Source organism: Saimiri boliviensis, chromosome 16 (assembly GCF_048565385.1).
Source record: "Saimiri boliviensis isolate mSaiBol1 chromosome 16, mSaiBol1.pri, whole genome shotgun sequence".
NCBI classification, from domain to species: domain Eukaryota; kingdom Metazoa; phylum Chordata; class Mammalia; order Primates; family Cebidae; genus Saimiri; species Saimiri boliviensis.
In genome coordinates this window covers 3,739,435-3,758,499 of record NC_133464.1, presented here as the reverse complement: position 1 = coordinate 3,758,499, position 19,065 = coordinate 3,739,435, and the positions used below count along the sequence as shown (strand labels likewise).

The 19,065-nt window shown below is 44.5% G+C and overlaps 1 protein-coding gene across 1 annotated transcript in view; it reads left to right on the top strand.

The window, feature by feature from the left end:
• Positions 1 to 19,065, top strand: part of COL4A2 (collagen type IV alpha 2 chain) — a 200,266-nt gene that overhangs the window by 49,471 nt on the left and 131,730 nt on the right. Inside the window, exon 4 of the mRNA XM_003928248.4 lies at positions 485 to 565. Coding sequence (XP_003928297.2) covers positions 485 to 565 — 81 coding nt within the window. The remainder of the gene's footprint in view (positions 1 to 484; positions 566 to 19,065) is intronic.

Below are 19,065 nucleotides of genomic sequence, written 5' to 3'. Positions count from 1 at the left end.
TCCTGCCAGACTGACTTCATGTGGAATTGCGGATCCTGGGAATGTTCTGCTGAGGCTGGAGGCCCAGGGCTTTGCTTGGTCTCGGGCACTTAGTGGGCACTTTTTAAAGGCTCATTGACCAGAAGGCATACAGCACCAAGGGTGAACCCTGGTGTCAACTGTGGGCTCTGGTGATGGTGATGTGTGCAGGCTTGGCGATTGTAGCTAGCCTGCAGGTTGGTCGCAGGTGCAGGATGTCGATGGTGGGGATTTCAGGGTGGGGGAGGCAGGGGTGGATCAGAAATCTCTGGACCTTCCACTCGATTTTGCTGTGCACCGAAAACTGCTCTAAAAATCCAAGTCCATTGTTGAAAAAGGCTTATTGAATGTTTTGAGTGAATAGTTTCTAGAGTTGGAAGAATTCTCAACAGACATATTTTAATACGTATCATAGTTGGCAATGTTTTAGGTAACGTTTTGTTTGCCTTGTGTTTTATTGTCACAGGGTGTGAAGAAGTCTGACGTGCCGTGTGGCGGAAGAGATTGCAGTGGGGGCTGCCAGTGCTTTCCTGAGAAAGGCGGACGCGTAAGTCACAGCATTGCAATAAATAATATTGTCTTCCTCACACAGTCATGCCTCACTTAACGACGGGGTTGCCTTCTGAGACGTGTGTGGCTGGGCAGTTTCGTCACTGGGTGAACATACTAGAGGGTACTCGCACAAACCTGGGTGACGTGGCCTGCTACCCTCCCGGGCTGTGTGGTAGAGTGTCGCTTCTACGCCACAAACCTATATGTAGGCAATTGTAACACAGTAGTATTTGCAGTAGTATTTGCAGTAGTATTTGTGTATCAAGACATAGAAAAAGTAGAGTAAAAAGATTAAAAATAGGATTCCTGTACAGGGCCCTTACCATGAATGGAGCTTGCCAGATTGGAAGTGGCTCTGGCTGCGTCAGGGAGTGAGGCATGCGTGAATGTGAAGGCCTGGGACGCAGCTATGCACCACTGGGGACCGCACAGACACTGGGACTCAGGCTACCCTACACTTGTTTTTTGAATATTTTTATTTCTTCAGTAATAAATTAACCTAAGTTTACTGTAACTTTTTTACTTTGCAAACTTTGACTCTTTTTGTGATAACACTTAGCTTAAACCACATATGTACAGCCGTACAAACATATTTTCTTTTTCCATGTCCTTATTTGATGTTTTTTTCTATTAAATTTTTTTTTAAACTTTTTAAACTTTGTTATTAAAAACTAAGAAACAAACCTGCGAGCCTCGGCCTGCACAGGCTCAGATGGTCAGTGCCACAGTCTCCCATCTCCACGTCTCGTCCCACCACAAGGTCTTCAGGGCAGTAACATACATGGAGCCATCAGCTCCTCTGGGAACAAGGATTCTTCTGGATTCCTCCTGAAGCACCTGCCTGAGGCCGTTTTACAGTTAACATAACATATATGTGTGTGTGTGTATATATATATATATATATATATATATATATATACACACACACACATATATGGGAGTGCATTCCAAAATAATGATGAAACGCAGAGGATAGTAGATGCAGAAACCAGTGACGCACTTGCTTATCACCAAGTGTCATGTAGCTACATGTTCACACTTTAATGCCACCAGCAACACGGTAGGTCTGTCCACACCAGCACCGTCACGAACACATGAGTCATGCGTTGGGCAGCTCCACTGTCATCCTAGGGGACCACTGTCTTCGGTGCAGTCTGTTGTCGACCAGAAAGTCGTGATGTGGTGCCTGACTGTACCTCCGTTTGAAATGAGAGTGTCTTAAATTGCCTGATTAAATCATCGCATACTTGGCTAAGAAATTTAATACGATTGTATTCTCTTCCACTAGAACAGACAATAATACAATGCAAAACTGGGCCAATGTATGCCACTTTCCTACAGAATTGAGGGCAATTTTAATTTTGATAAACATCTTTTCCTGTGTTCATTGTCCACTGTAAGTACATATGTGTGTTTGTATGTGTGTATATGTACCTATATAAAGCAACGATGTTTCATACTTATACATAAGCACAAGTGTCATAAAAATATTCTGTAAAGAACAACATAGTTGCGTTTACACTGCAGTATAGGTATACAAACTAGAGGCACTGGTAATTGTATCATTGCTAACAATTCTCACTCTGAAATGACTCACTCCCTGAATGTCTTTTCTGTGGGCCGCCGCACAGATAAGTAAGAGGAAAAAAGGGCCCTTCAATTATCATCATTCCACCTGGTAGAATTTGACATATTGCCCTGGTATTGGATTTAACGTGTTCAATCAGCGTGATCGATCTCTGATTCTGTTGCCTTTAGAACCGATGTTTGAGTCTTGGTGTTATGTGATTTAGAAGTTACTATTTATAGGTGCACGTTGAAGCCCGCCTTGCCTGTGTGAAGGTGTGGGGAGCAGTATGTTGTTTTGTGACGCAGCCTCCTTGCCCGTATTCCCGCGACCCACGCGCTTACACCTGGCACACTCATGCCTGTCTACACCGCGTTTGGCAAATGCCGGGTTGTCAAGGCAACTGGAAACTCTTTCCTGCATTTCCCTGTTGCTGTTGGAATCAGAAATTATAACCGGCCTTAGGTGGCCAAATGAGTTTCCCCAGGTTGGACCCTGAAGTCAGTTTCCACCATAGCCGTTCCCAGCCCTACCTGCCAGAAAGAACAATCCTCTGCTGGAGCTTGGCCTCCGGGGCTGGGGTGCAAGGCCACTGCCTCCCTTCCTGTGTCCCCTCCACAAATCAAATGGGTACAGTTAGTGATAGGGAACCTCTTTATAAATGCTATCATCCTATTTTCTGACCTGTGACTGATCATTATTTCACTGTCAAAAATCACAGCTGAGGAGGCTTCCTACCCCTTTGATGAAAGCTCCCGTCTCTCCACCTGCTGCCTTCATCATTAGTTGCAATTCTCAAAACAGCTATTTTTGTTTTCGTTAAGCATTCCTCTGCCTGCAGTGGGGACTTTGTGGTTTACAAACTGCTGTTGAAGATCATTTATCAGCACTTAACAAGACTAAATAATTTTTAAGTTTATGGAAGCCATTTCATGAGACATGAAATTCCCCTGGGTCCCACGCTATAGATTTTCCCAACGATGCTTCTGCCACGGTGATGAAAATGCCTGACTGTAGACTCTGCGATCCCCAGCGCTCGACTGGCTCAGCCTTATATGGGTAGGGATAGAATGAGTGGTATACACGGACCTGCAAGCCAAGCTGTGTGGGATGGAGTTACTGTCCAGAGGGACCCTGCATTCTTCTGCATGTCATCAGACAAATAACCCTAACAGAGTAGAGGTGACTGGGTCTGTTCCTTCTCACTTTCTATGATTATTTAATGCAGAATCGACACAGTAACATTTTCTATAATGCCTTTGGGAGAATTTTATTATTCAGTAAGAATAGCTAATTCAGATGATTTCAATACATAATGGCACCTGCATAGCAGTGTACTGTTACGTGATGCCAGAGATCTTCTCAATGAGGTTATTAGGAGGGATTTCTGAGGATCCCCAAGACTCTGTGACTTAGTGAATTCACAGCACAGCCATTGAGACCTTTTCATTTCCCCGTGTCCCTAATGAAGGAAACACCTTGAGTCTGTTTCTACACTTTGCCAAGAAAATGAAAAATCAAGACCTTCTGGTTAATCTGATTAACATGAGTAATCCAAAACTCCATGTGGGCTTGGCTTTCCTCTAGTTATTCAGACGGGTTATCAACATTGATCCAATCAAGCTGTGATTGGCAGCTGTCTGAAGCGTTGTACAAAAGGCAGAGGCAAATGATCCCCACCCTGGGGCCTGCACTGTGCATGGGCAGGACTCAGGTGGCTGAAGCCTGGCTGTGTCTGTACCCCTAGGTACCGCATGGTGCTTGACACTGCCATTTCACCTGGGCAAGGCCCATGCTGCCAGGGGCAGCTGCTGGGGTGCGTTACAATCAGCACACAAGGCTGCCCTGTTAATTCAGGTGAGACCCTGAACATTTACCAATAAGGTGATAGAAATGGCTGATGATAAAAGGTAAGAAAGAGATCAATGATGCCGTTTACCATGTTCTACAGGGTGTGTTCCTGGAGATATTCTTCTGTATGTTACAGGAGACGTTTAGTCTCAGGACTATTGCATCTATTGTTTTACAGTATTTTTAAGATAGAGTATCTATTTCAGCACAACAAATCCAGTGCATGTGGCTTAACTATTTATTAGTTAACAGATGTTCCCAGATGTTCTTGCAGAAGCTCAGCTCTGTCTGCCCTACTTTTGGACTGATAGCGTTTTTTTAAAGTAAGGTAATACGTAAAAAATAGCAGCTAATGGTTGGGTGTGGTGGCTCACACCTGTAATCCCAGCACTTTGGGAGGCCGAGGTGGGCAGATGAGGCCAGGAGTTCAAGACCAGCCTGGCCCACATGGAGAAACCCCATCTCTACTAAAAATACAAAATTAGCCGGACATGGTAGCTCATGCTATGTCAGCCTCTCAGGAGGCTGAGGCAGGAGAATTGCTTGAACCCAGGAGATGGAGGTTGCGGTGAGCTGAGATCACACTATTGCACTCCAGCCTGGGCAACAGAGCAAAACTCTGTCTCAAGAAAAAAAAAAATAGCAGTTGGACAGAGCCCGCTGTGGCAAGGGCTGTGTGCAGGGTTTGTTCTTTCCCACAGCTTCCCCTGGGGTGGCTCCCGTCTCTTTTCCCTGTGGTGCTGCCGCTGCAGCCCTGGAAATGCCTGGCTGCAGACTCGCCACGCCCCCGCACTTGGGAGCTCAGCCTTATACGGGCATGGTACCCCCGTTCATCTGTGCATCACCATGGTGACAGCCAACACCGGAAGTTGTACGTCACTGGATAACTTTTGGACACTAAGCAGAAATCACAAGCATACTATGGATTCCATTTCCAAGTGGATTCTCATGTTACCAGTGAATGAGCTTTGGGTCAAATTTGTGGAACTTGGTTCTGCGTCCTTGGGCAGTGAGCGGGGGGACTCTCCTAGCAGGGAGAGAATTGCTTCTCCCAGACAGAGCCACTCAGTCCTATAGATAATTCCACAAGCCACAGAGATGAGGAATGCAGAGGCATGGCAGGAGCTGTGGCCCGGCTGCTGGGCACGGCCCACTTCCCCTCCCCGGGCAGAGCTGGGAGGAGCTGAGCCAGGAGCCAGCCCATGTCCTGTAGTGCACATCGGAGGACACTGACTTCAGGAAGGAAATAGCCCCTGTGAATCTCACACCCAGATTGTGGCAGAGCCCAAAACTAATCTCAAGTCTGGGAATGTAGACAAATTCTTTTTCCAGCATAATCATCTTTCGTGTCCACACTCCTCTTCCCGTACGTCAGCCTAGAACAGTGAGGCTCTCCGGGGAGGAACATGGGCAGCGTGAGAAGAAAGCGTCCTCTCGTTGTGCAGGAGTTATGGTTCCCTATTCACTTTTTAACCACCTCTTCAGTTGTTTTTGTAAATTAAAAAATCACTTTAACAAATGATTTAGGACTTTCTTGTTATTTGAGGGTCTGTGTTCAAATAATCTCTAATAAATATATTGGGATAATTACAAATTATAAGTTCTAATTCATTGATACTGCATGTTCTCGGACTCACCCCTCCACTGAATATCAGGCAATCATCCATACCAGATAAAGCTGCCACCCCTCACACCTTTCACTGCAGCCCTCCCAGGCTCAAGCAGTTCTCCTGCCCCAGCACCCCCCACCCTAAGTAGCTGGGACTACAGGCATGCACCACCACAGCCAGCCAATTTTTGTTTTGTTGTTGTTGTTGTTGTTGTTGTTGTTGTTAGAGATGGGATTTCACCATATTGCCAAGGCTGGTCTTGAACTCCTAAGCTCAGACAGTCTGCCCTCCTCAGCCTCCCAAACTGCCGGGATTACAGGTGTGAGCCACCACACCCAGCCTTCTTTTTCTATTCTCTTTTCATTTTTCTTCTTTATAGACCATGGAGATGGAAGGCAGTTGAATGCAAAGCATCAAAGTGAGTTTCAGTTACAGAGTTTCTATCTGAGTTATCAGCACCACACATTGGAAAGGTTAATAGTATAGAAGGCAGTAGAAGGGCCACGTGAGGCATCAAGGTCAACAAATAAGACAGTTTTGCTTTGCTTAACTCACTAGAAGGTTATGAAAGTCTTGGATTTTTCCAAGTAAGGTCGATTTTAGTTTGTTATTTTCATAGCTCAGCCAGGTTCCTGTTCCCCCCAAACAACTGAATTTTGACAATAACTCTGATCAGGTAGGTTGTTTCCAATTTTTTTAATGATGTCAACCTTCCCAGGGCACCTCCTGTGTCCAGAGGCACCTGGGTATTCTATGAAGACGGGGGGGGGTATTACTCCAACATGTTGGGAATTAGATGGTCAAATGGCCCCACCGCTCGGCAGTGGGGAAACCAGAACCCCCATCGTCAGCCCTGAACAAGTGAGTGGGGTCCATGCACCACTCAGCCTGCATCTAAGCAGTGCCCAGGGTGCCCCCCATGGCCTGGCAGCTGCAGCGGAGAGCCTGCAGACTAGGATTCCAGAAGGTTGTGGTCCACAAGCTGGCTCAAGTAACCTGACTGCTTAGGACAACAGGTTGTGTTTAGCGAGTGCATTTTTTCATGTAGCTAAGAGTTTCTCACAGTCTATGGGTCCCTAGACTTGGGTCAAATAATCCTTAGCCTCACCAAATTTCTTAAATTCAACAATATAAGTCAAAGTAAAACAAACCAGAGAGAAACTGAGCAAAAGAAGCCACCAAGAGAAGACGGAACGAGCACTCGGAGCGGGACGGAGGCAGATAATGAGAAGGCAGGAAAATTCCTGGCTTCGGCTCTTGCTGTCAGCTCAGAGGGGACATCCTGAGATGAAAAAGAAGAGCCCCCAGCCTCAGGGAAGGGAAGGAGAGGGTGCCCCACTCAGCTGTGAAGCAAAGGCAGTGGCAAGATCTCTCTAAGGAGAGCAGTGGTCTTGCCAACAGTATCTCCTGTCTTGCCAATCATAAACCTTACCTTCCATGTTGATAGCCAGGATTTTAAAATAAGGCTAATCTCTGTGAAATGACTCACTATGAACCTGCAAACAGGTAGCCACTGCGGTGCTGTGGAGACCCATTCAGCTGACCGTGTAAGACTCACCCACAACTCCCATGGCTTCCCTAATTGACGCAGCCCTCTGGCTTAGTTCTTAGGGTGTTCTTTTTTCCACCTCTAGGCTGGAGTGCAGTAGTGTGATCTCGGCTCACTGCCACCTTCACCTCCCACGGTCAAGCGATTCTCCTGCCTCAGCCTCTGGAGTAGCTGGGATTACAGGCACGTGCCACCACTCCCGGCTAATTTTTATATTTTTAGTCGAGACAGGGTTTCACCATGTTAGCCAAGCTGGTCTCGAACTTCTGACCCCAGGTAATCCACCCACCTCAGCCTTCCAAAGTGCTGAGATTACAGGCGTGAGCCACCGCGGCCTGCCTCTGTCTTAGATCTTTGAGGGGTGCATGTGTGGAATAAAAATGTCAGTGCTGCTGTGTCAGACCTCTTTGCAAACCAGCTGCAGCTTTTCCAGGCAGATACTTTTTAATGTGTGCCCAGAATATTTAAAAGAAGAAATCACCAGTATTTCACATATTGCACAGAAAGGGCAAGGAATTAGTCAGAAATAGCAGAAACACCACCTGGCTTCCAGGCTTTTATAGACCTGTCTACACATAGCTCTCACCCACTTTCAAAACCATGCAGTTATTTTTAGTGTGGCTTTGGAGCAAAGGTGGTCTGGTTCATCCAGCACCGCAGGGGCTGCAGCAACTGGGTCCCGTGATTCTTTTCTGTGGGGAAAACTGTCTGGCAGCAGGTTGGACAGTGGCCACCTAACTGTCGATCCAACGTAGCGTTGAGCTTCGGAAGGGGCATTTTCTTTCATGTCCGCATTCCTAAGATAGGCCCTAGCTTTCTTTTAGCAATGGAGTTTACATTCCTTCAACACTCACATATGTGCTTTCTGTGAGCTACTGCATGCAAGGCACTGGTCTAAGAGAAGGAAAGAGTCAATGAACCCGGGAGGATGCTCCAGCAGCAGAGGCTGCGAGGGGCCGGGGTGGCTCCTGGAGAGCCCAGGGCATTGAGTGGAGGAAGAGCAGGTGCAAAGAGAAGGGTAGGGGCAGCGGGAGGAGTGTGCAAAGCTCCAGCAGGCACATTTGAGAAGGCAAGATGTCCTCAGTAGACTCCTCTAAAGAAGCCGTGTGTCCTACCCAAGGTCACAGAGTCCTTTGTGACAAGGTTTCCAGGTTCATACTTTGGTGCGCCATTCAATGAGGATCTCGTTGTAATCCAAGAAAACACCGTGAAAGACGGGAAGCCGGGCCCCTAACATGGGCAGTAGGTGATGCATAGCCATAGTTGCCTACTAAAATTTAAAAACCATATGTATATTCATCCAACAAATATTCACTGTATATCCATCGTGTGTCAGGCCCCGCGCAGGGCCCAGGAAGACAGCAGTAGACAGAGCAGTCATCTTCTGGAGCTGACGTTCCGGCGCCAAGCTGCTCTAAAGACTTTCCTCCAAAGATGATTTCTATCTGTGCTGTCCGCTGCAGCTACGTGGGTACTCGAGCTGTGGCTGGTGAAAGAGAGAGCTGAATTGTACAGTTGTTTCCTTTTAGTTAATTAAAATTGAAATTGAACCACAGTGGCTCTGTGAGCACTTGAGGTGTGGCTAGTGAACAGAAGAACTGAATTGTAAATTTTATTCCCTTTTAATTAATTAAAATTGAAATTGGAAAGCTGCACATGCCTAGCAGTTACCGTACTGAACATCCCATCCCTGGGAGTTTGGAGCCAGGGGTAGAGGGAGGAGCTGGGGGGAGTGGAAAGATGGGAAACTCATAGTACATGTGTAAAACTATTCTAGATGGTAAATCCTAGATGAAAAGAAAATACGATATAAAATCAAGGTCTCATGAAAGTAAGACCAAGATGGGTAACCTACTGGGCTTAGATATTTACAAAAAGAATCTTTTCTGAAACTTGCTAGACCCAAGCCCAGCACACTGGAAATGTGTGCAGAATGTGCCAGATGTCAGTGAGGAGAAAGTGTATCAGGGACCATCATCTCCCGTTCCACCTGCCCTGCAATCTCATAGGGAAATTGTCTGCTTCGCTGTTCCAGCATGGCCCTGATCAGGACCCTCCGCCTCCTTCCACTCTGAAACCTCCTTGTCTAGTTGCTTCGGTACAGGAGACCTTTGGAAATCCAGCCTGGAACTTCAGAACATAATGCAGCTCTTTCTTTCTTTCCAGTGAGATTTAACTATTTTCTTAAAGTTGGACTTTAATAAACTGTTGTAGAATTGAGTTAATTATGCAGCTGACGAAGAGAGAAGCAGTCACGAATTTCTGGCCCCTCCTCCACTCGCCATTCCACCCCATATGATAAATATTTTATGTCAAAAGAACCATTATAACACCATTGAGGATTTGATAGAAAATGGGCCAGTTTGGAGCTCATCCAAAAGGAAAAATATATTATTAAAATCCTAAAAAGACAGAATTTTAATACTACCTCACTGCATGGACTCAAAGAACATGATTATGGACAGATTCTGATGACTAAAAGTCAGGTTTTAGAGTTCTGTCACCTCCCAAAGCATCACTTCCTTTATGTGAAATGTGATTAAGTTGTACCCTGACTTCTGAGGTTTCCCATCAGCAAAATACATGTTATATAACAGGAATTATCAAAGTCATTGATGAAAATTAATCACAGTGGTTCTCCCCTAGCATTTATCAACTTTCAGCAGAAATTGCCCATGTCACGCAGGTACTTGTGGTAACAGTGAATCAAGCAGGTACTTAACAAATACTGTAGTTAGCAGAGAATACATCCTCGTGGGTCTCTGGATTCTCAGTGATTGGTAATGAGGCATTGCACCATGGATGTCTTAGTACCTGAGTGCAGAGGAGGAACGAAAAATGTTATCATACTTTATCCATTTCTCCCTCTCCTCATTAACACTGCACACACACACAAATACACACAAGCACACACACACACACACAGATACAAACACATACACACAAGCACACACGCACATACACATAAATACACACAAGCACACACACACACAAATACAATCACACATACACACAACCACACATACACACACACACATACATACACACACACAACCACACACATACACACATACACACATATACGCACAAATACAATCACACATATAAGCACAAATTCACACACACACACAACCACACACACACACACCCCTTTGCAGTTTATGCCACATTCCTCCATAATGAAAAAATTATACTTTCTTCATTCTAGGCGTTGCTAATGAAAAGTGATGACTTCAATGCCTTAAAACACTATAAACCTTTAGTGAATGTGTCTCTTACCCTAGACATATGGGGGCAGGGGAACCCACCCATGGGCTCATAGATATGTAGTTCTTTTTCTGCAAGAACTACATATCTATGAGTTCCCTCTTGAATTTATATCCAAACAAAGTAGTCATAGAGTAGGAATTTTCAGAGCTCTGTCAGAGGAGGGAGCAAAGTCCAAAGAAAAGTCAATCCTTTTTTTTTCTTAGCGTAGCTGGCTTCCTTACTAGTCAGATGTTTCTTGAAGAACAGAGTGGAAGCCAGGGGTGCTGTTGAAAGTGTAGTGTTTGCAGAAGCGCCACCAGAACCCATGAGGCCACTGGCTGGTCAGTGCAGGGAAGGAGGGCCTTCCTGTGGATGCAGGGCAGTGGCCCCAGCAGACAGAAACTCAGGGACACGAGCAGCTACATGGCCACCATCACTAAGAATGGTGACAAAACTATTAACTGGACGCCAGCCTCAAGTTGACAGCTCTGGGAAAATGTCCTGCTTTCACGGCCTCAAGGAAAATAAGTTATGTCGGTTCAGACTCAGGATCATGATAATAATAGCTATTTCATGTCTTCATTGAAAACCTCACACAGACTCCAAAGCACTGTTGATAAACTAGAGTAAAAGGAATTCACAGTTCCACTCTTCTTATAAACCAAACTAAAATGCTGATTTTAGAAATCCTTTTTGCTGACCTCCTGTTGGAAAGTGTTGACAAGTATAGCATTGAAGCCTTTCCCCCTCTCTGTTAGAGAAGAAATGCCAATCTTCAGACCATTGTTTTGTTTTATTAGCTTCCAATTCATTCTTAGTAAACAATTGCAGATTTCTAAAAAGAGCAGACCATAGTAGTTACCAGACACTAGATGCTTTCTAAAAGCTACTTTGAATAGAACTGCTTTCTCTGACTCTGCCTTCCCTACGCAGCAGGAAGAACGTGTAAAACTGTGGCACCTTCGTATAGAAGCAGTGTCCACTCAGTCTTCCCAGTGGGTTTTTCTCAGCTGTCCTTTAGAGCTGATCTACACAAGAGTCTAAATGTTCCTGCCTGTGAGTAGTCTTCTACTAGACTACTCCAATAATAAAGAGAAAACTCCTAGATTGTTTTGCAAAGTTTTTAAATGACTGTTGTTTTCTTCTAGAGACGGTAAAATAATAGCCAGAGGGAGGGAAATAGCAGAAATGATGAAACCAAGCAACTGTATACACATTTTCCCCACTGAGGGGCCTTTGAATTTGCCACCTAAATGCCTGCACGCTGTGGGGACCCCCGGAAGGAGGAAAAGAGTCCCCTCGTCTTTGCTTTATTTTGTCCATCATTAAATCAGAAGGGCACGGTTTGTGCCCCTCATCCTCAAAAGGAGAAGATGCCACTACATTGTGTGTTACTATATCATTGGCATTAAGGGAAACATATAATAAATGTATTTTTAAATGAAGCAGTAATTTCCAAATGTCCTTAGGAAGCTGGTCCCCCTGAGGCCCTGAGCTGCCTGCTCGCCTGAGCCCTCTGGCATGTCACCCAAGCTAGTTCACTGTGGTGTAGACAGCTGAAGCACTCAAGACGTCAGATGTCTGACTCACATGGGAAGCACAAAGCCGGCCTTCAAAAGGCCATATGTCCCCACTGATTAGCGAGATCAAAATACCCCTGTCCCTTTCCTCCCTGTTTCCAGCCTAGAAGTTTACATTCGAGGAGAACGGAAGCCGCCGTACGCCTCCCAGGAACCCGACGGGAACCCTGGGCTGATGGCAGTTTCCTGCAAGACCGCTGGGAGGGCATGAAAAATCCCCACCGTAGGAACAAAAGGTTTTTAATCTCAAACACTATTAGGGTGAATAACGACTCCTAGAGGTTTGGAGCCAGAAATAAAGAAAAAGAAAAAGAACAAAATAAAATGGAAGTGATTACTGGTGGGTAAAAATTCTCTTTGGCCTAACAAGTTCTTGGCTACATAGCCAGCATCTGTGTTTTCTATTCAATTGTTGTCTTTCTGAGGCATCAGGACTGTTCTTCACTCTTGAAGCCTGTTTTGATTAAAGAAACAGAAGGTTGGATGAATTCTGTAGTGAGGTTGATCTCTTTCTAATGAAAATTAAAGTTCTGGCATGTCTTAGCTCGGCATGGTAATAATTACTTTGAGGAAAATGCACTTTAGGTGGTGGTGACGGCATTGTAAAAGTCGTAGAAAGTAAGAGCTGTAGGTCAGGAGAACCTTGCTATCAAAATCAGTTTTGTGTGCTGCACATGCTTAGCGTCTGTCAACAAACCAGCCTTTCTCAGGTTCGATGAAAGGAGTATTGCCATGGTCTTTGAGGGCTGATGAGTCTCCATTGATCTGGGGCAAAATTAGCAGAATCCTGTGAGCCTGGAGGAAGCGGTTCGCTTTTGTTTGTGTTGCTGTTAGCATGCTGCTGATTTCAACCCCACTTAGAGAAGTGGCAGGTCTTATATCCTCAGGCAGCTGGGATATGCCAGCCATAGAGGCCAAGAGCCATAAATCTTCAACACATTTTACTCCACACGCCTACAGCCCCAATCTGCCGTACCATTGCAACCTAAAAGAAAGAGAGGATTGAATAAACAGTCCAGAAAACTCAAGCAAAACTCTGAAACAGGAAGCCAGGCTTCCTGCACTCGAAGGCCTCCGGGTAAATTCCTCATCATTTAACACCTGAAATTTTACAAATATTTGGACTTCTCTTCGAAGAATGATAGAATTATTGGTCTAGAACACTGACTAGTCTTCTCCCAGCCCCATATTCAGGAAGGACAGAAGAATACATTGGAGACTGATGAATATCCACTCTGTTCCAAGGACCCCAAGGAAAGAAATTGCACAGACTTCACTGGTAACTTTATGAAAGACAAAAAAGGCATAGGTTTATATATATATCCAGAGTGAAATTCACAAAGGCCTCAAGTCATTAAAAGCATTACATGCTATTGCAAAAGAAAATAATCTAACTCCCACAAGTTGAACGAAAAAAGTTCCTCTTCTTCAAAATAAGGTTTTACTTACAGACTTTCAGTCCCACTTAAGAGTTCAAAGCTATGTAAGATTCATTTCACAGCTTCACTAAATGAAAACTAATGGTGGACCTGCCATCGACTATACATAAAGTAAGCATGCTTTCTAGAGAAAATAAACAGAAAGGGAGGAGGTTTCTGTTTCCTTACCAGCTTCACCTCTTCCTTAGAAATGATTGCTTGTCTGGCCAGCGTTTGTCATGAGTTTGTTTTCAGTTTAAGAGTGAAAGAGAGAGATGACTGGGGAGTGATACCCATCTGCTCACCTTCAAGGACTGTGTAGGAATTGAGCTGAAGAGGTTTCGCTGCAGAAAGCCAGTATTGTCAAGAAGCATCCTGAGAACGTGTAATCAACCTTTAAATAGTTACATTAGTGACATAATGTATTATATTTCAACTATCTTTCTAATTCCCCATCAACTAAGGGCAAAAAGAGGAGAGGGAGATTGAACTAAATAATAACATTAGGATGTTTAATGTGAAATCCAAGAAGACTAAAATAATGCAGCTAGAGTTACAGTATGGCCTTTCAGGTTGACCATTCCTAATCCCAAAATCCAAAATCTGAAGGGCTCCAAAATCAGAACCCTTTTGAGCACCGGCATGATGCTCAAAGGTCATCTTGGAACATTCTGGATTTCAGATTTTTCAGTTTAGGGTTGTTCAATCAGCAAGTATATGCAAATATTTCAAAATTCTAAAAACTCCCAAATCCAAAACACTTCTGGTCCCAAGCATGTCAGATGAGGAGCACACACCTTCTGATGCACTTCAATCATTGTGAGACCTTTAAAATCTAACACCGTTAATAGAGAGCATTATTTAACACTATGAACAGGTGGTTCTTCCAACCAGAATGGCCGTCAGTGGCACTCAATAGGTGGCACAGTGGCATAGGCTATGGCGATAAAACTGCAGCGTAGGAAGCTTTTAGCTTTGACACGTGCCTCCTTCTCTTCAGCAATCCCACCCTTCCCATCCCACCTCACAAATCTGCACTAACTCAGATACCATACCTCAATGATACATCGGATGACTCCAGCGTTCCCCTGCAACCAGCCTCACCCCAAAGCTCCCCATCACACGAAGGAGCCTTCTTTCCCATCATCCACCTACCAGCCCCCAGTCCCACCCCACTTTCTTCAATTCATTGATTGCAGCACGGTAGGAAGAACATGATTCCTTGAATCTTTTCCATACGAAAGTATTAATTATCGATAGCTGCAGTACACCCTGACTTCACAGGAAAACCTGCTCCTCATTCTAATCACCTTCCGAGCGCCTCACTTTCCTTCTTAAGTGTTGGCCTTAAGATTTCAGCTTTACTTCTAGCTGCTGCCTGATCAGCGTGGATTGCGGGGAACTGCTTTCCTCCTGGATTTGGAAGCTGTGCTTGGAAAACCCTGTCCTAAAATCACATGACCCCTTTTAACCAAGCACATCATGGCATTGGCTCACTAGTAATGTATTTCCACCAAAAATAAAAACAAGTTTTTTTCTTTCAACAAGTTTTTTGTGTTCTTTTTTGTTTCTGCTTTTTCACTCTTGGATTTCCATTTATGCACTTAATTTTGGAACTTGATTCAGGATTTTGTTTTGATTCCTGTCAAATTGTGGAAATGCGCAGCTAAAGTTGCTGATGTGAAGAAGGGGAAATTGAGGGTGTTCTTCAGCCCTTGACTTTTCTCTCCCTTTCTCTTTCTTACCTAATACTGATCCAACTCAGGCATAGACAGTCCCTGAAGATGGCTACTGACCAAAAAGGAGATCTCTAGATGTTAATTCCTACAGTATTTTTGGAGCTTTATTTTGAGGACAGCGTGAATGAAAAGGGATAGCTCTGCAGCCATCTGCATACCCTCAAGTCGAATAATCAGACTGAGGAAGTCAACAAAAAGAACTTTGTGGATGGAAATGAACTCCTTAATTCCAGAAGATTAAAAAGACTTTTTTAGTGGAAGGAAATAAAATTTAACAAAAAAAGTGCCCTTCAAAAATGTCAGTTATCTTGGAAGGAAAGATGAGTCATGGAAATCCCGGTTGGATCACAAAGATGAATAAGATGCGCCCTTTGAAACTGGCATTTACCGAGGACAAGGGTTCCTCACCAGCACCCCGCGTCCTTTCCTAGCAGCCGCTGAAATAGTAAGAGAAGCTTCTAGAATTATCTTACTGCATATAATCATTTATTAACTCCTAGAATTCAGATACATAGGACGCAATAAATAAGCTCAGGATCGTCAAGTGTGCATGTGTGTTGTATGTGTGTGCCCATGTATGCCTTCCTAGACCTGTTTACATTTATGTTCTGAAAGTGAATACATCTTGCATTTATCAAGTATTTACTTATTTTCTGTATGCCTGTATTTCCAGGGGAATAACGATATCCTACCTTAGAAAATCTTTTCATCCTCTAGTGCTCAGTATAGGATTTTAGTTAGTTTTAGCACTTAATCTTATCTGAGAACGTAAAATGAAGCCCAGTGTGTGCTTTTTTAATGTCCTGCAACTGTTGCCTTTTAAAATGTATCATGTTTTTATATCGAGCCTGTGCCAGATGTTCCTAAGTGTTTCGAACAATAGCTGGTTTTGAAAGCATCAGGCTCTCTCCACATAGCTCTGCTTGCTGTGCGCATGGATACTCCCTGCTCTCTGAGCGCGGGGCGGGGCGGGGCGGGGGGTGTCTGCGGTATGGGAAAGCCTGGGAACCTGGGCGCTGCGCAGACGGTGCTGCCTGGGGTCTGATGCTGGCTGTGCCGGAGCTCACCGTCTCTCCGTCCCCCCCAGTTCCTTTCCCCCTGATCTCTATATGCTGTTGGCTTTGAGACAGCAGGAACTCCCAAAATGAGCAGACAGAGTTGGCTCACGGTTAGGAAAGGAGGCAGGAGTGGGTGGGCAAGGCCGGAACCACATTCGCACCCTGAGGAGCTGGGAGATTCCGCTCACCTCTCTCTCTCTCTCTCACTGTGAGAATGCGACATCCCACTCAGGGGGTTTGCAATTGTCCTTACTCTAGTTGGCAGGAACTTAAATCATAACTGAAGCATGAACAACGGGGTATTTTGACAAGCCACTGGCAACATGCCGTGGCCTTCAGAGCCCAGCACACCAGGTCCATCATTCCATCATTGAGGGGGTCCCTTGAGAGAGGGGGCAGAGGACATTGTGCAGGGGTGAAATCAACCACAAAGAGAAAACTTCCCCAAAACCCTTCCACAGACTTTTTTGTTTAAAAAAGTAATAATGTTTCCGTCTCTGACCACCAAGCCAGTTGACCCATTTTCCATTCATGTGATTTGTGAGCTATTTCAGAATCTCGTAAGTCTCTTGACAGGTCAGGAATGTGGAAATGGGAAGTGTCATCCTGTAGAATTTCTCTTCTCTGGAATTTATCTTGGGTTACTTTTTAATGAAAATAACAGCATTCTGCTATTGCTTCAGATTTGGAGACATTTTACTCTTGGTATGTCATTGTCTTTCTGTTTTAATGTGCGTTCTTTCTGGAAGGCAGGCAAGCTTTTTTATTGTTTGTAAAGATCTCTTCTCCTGCTGCCAAGAAAGATAACCTGAAAAGACAGAAAAATTTCCAGTTTAAACTGTGAATACCATTTCATTGATTTCTTTACAGTGCTTTAAATCTTATTTTGTGGCCACTACAGTGAAGCAAATATTATTTTAAAAGCTTCATATGAAATAATCATTAGTATCTTGTTCCATTTTTAAAATGGCAGGTGTTTCCTCTGCCTGTGGGCAGGTTTCATTGTTTGTCTTTTGTTTGTGCATCTAAATTTCCCATTGTCTGGGACATGCACAGTGTATGTCATGGAAGGTCATTGTTCTAGTTCACGTGATTTTATTTCCAAACGCCGGTGTGGGTTCTGATGTATGCTGGCCGCTGTGCGGCTATGTACCCATTTCTTACTAGCCATGTGGTTTAGTGACTCAACAGTTTATTTCTTTATACGTAATATTTCTCAGAGCTGAGACGTCCGCTACCTGTTTTCACAATTTAAAAGGAAGCATAATGATTAGTTGTAAGTTTTTTCTACCAACACTATGACTCATTTGGGGTGTCCGTTCCACTTGAATAGCACACGTGGGCTGCAGAATATTCGTATTGATGGAGCACCCCAAACTTTAGAATTTCCATTCTACCTGCCACCCAACCAGTACCGTATTGCGACAGCATTTTTATAGGTGGGGAAATGTCTTACAAATGTGAGCCTTCTTTACCTTCACAGAGTTGACATTTAATTGGACCATTAGTAGCAAGGGCAATTTTAAGAATGCTTTAAATCTTACCTTCAGAGGGCATCTATGGTAGAGGGTAGTGAAGTATTTGATGACTTTTCTTTAAAAAGCAAAAATCAGAGCAACTTATAGGACAGTCCTCCTGATGTGATCAGCTAATAAGAAATTTGAAGCAGCCGCTAGACTTAAGTGAAACTTAGGATTGAGGCCATAAGCTGCTCTCTCCTGTCCTTCCACGTGGCTCAGTCACACTCAGGGGTGGTTCCTGTGCTGAATAAACTGTATACCCTCCAGGTATAGCCACTGCTCACCCATATGCGGCTGTGCACATGAGAGAAAAATATCCAGGCCGCAGGGTGTGAGGACCTAGAATCCAAGGCATCCCTGAAATTATATCTAACTCTGCCAAGCTTTGCCTGAGACCCTCCATCCCCCCGCATCTGTGGAACTGGCTCCTTTCTGCCTCTGTTTCCCTTATCCCTTGTTAAGTGTCAGTTAATCAGGCACATGCCAAGGGGCAGCATCCACTTTATTTTTACCCCCTTTTGGATCCTAAGGCTTTTCAAGGGTAGAACGCAGCCCTGCGCAGCTGTGGTCAGTTTTTGCACAGCCACAGGAGCGACTTGGCACCCTGGGGAACTCGAGATGATCCAGCTTGAGAGTTTTCAATGGAACTGAAGTTTTTTTAATGTCCATCATAATCGTGTCATGTCCAATTTTAGTACTTGGTATGAATTAGAGGGAAAAGGAGAAAACACTGTCCCCTGGGTCCCTGTGCATGGTCATGATACACTGATTGACAGCTTACGGTGGTCCAGGGGCGGTGGGAGCACTTCGCCTCCATTCACATTTCCTCCTAGGACAGCTCCATGATGCACCCCCTTTTTGCGAGGAGGAAATTAAATGAAGAACAATGATGTGAGCTGCCCAAAATCACATTGTTAGAGAGTTGAGGAACCAAACTCTGACCTGAGATCTGGAGCCAACACTTAATTTACCCTAAGGGGCATCTTTTAAAATCCGCATATGATGTTGCACATTTGAAACTCAGTCGTTCTAAATTATTCTTTCTTCCTCAACTGATAACTTCCACATCAACTCTTTCTTTCCTACATAAAATCGCTAACCCAGAGAAGATGCAAGAGTACACAGACCACAGTTTTGTGAATTAAACATCCACCCTTTTCCCCATCTGTTTGCGTTTATCTACTCTTTCCTCTTCTGGAAGCAGCTCTGTTCCAGGAACTGGCAGATCGACTTGGCTCTTTTTGCTTTCCTCTTTGCTCCCAGGGAATCTCCTCTTCGTAAACCAGAAGTCTTCTCCAAATATGGTAAATGCTTTCCGCATCTCCCTCCAGACCAGCTACCCCCTCCTCCTGCT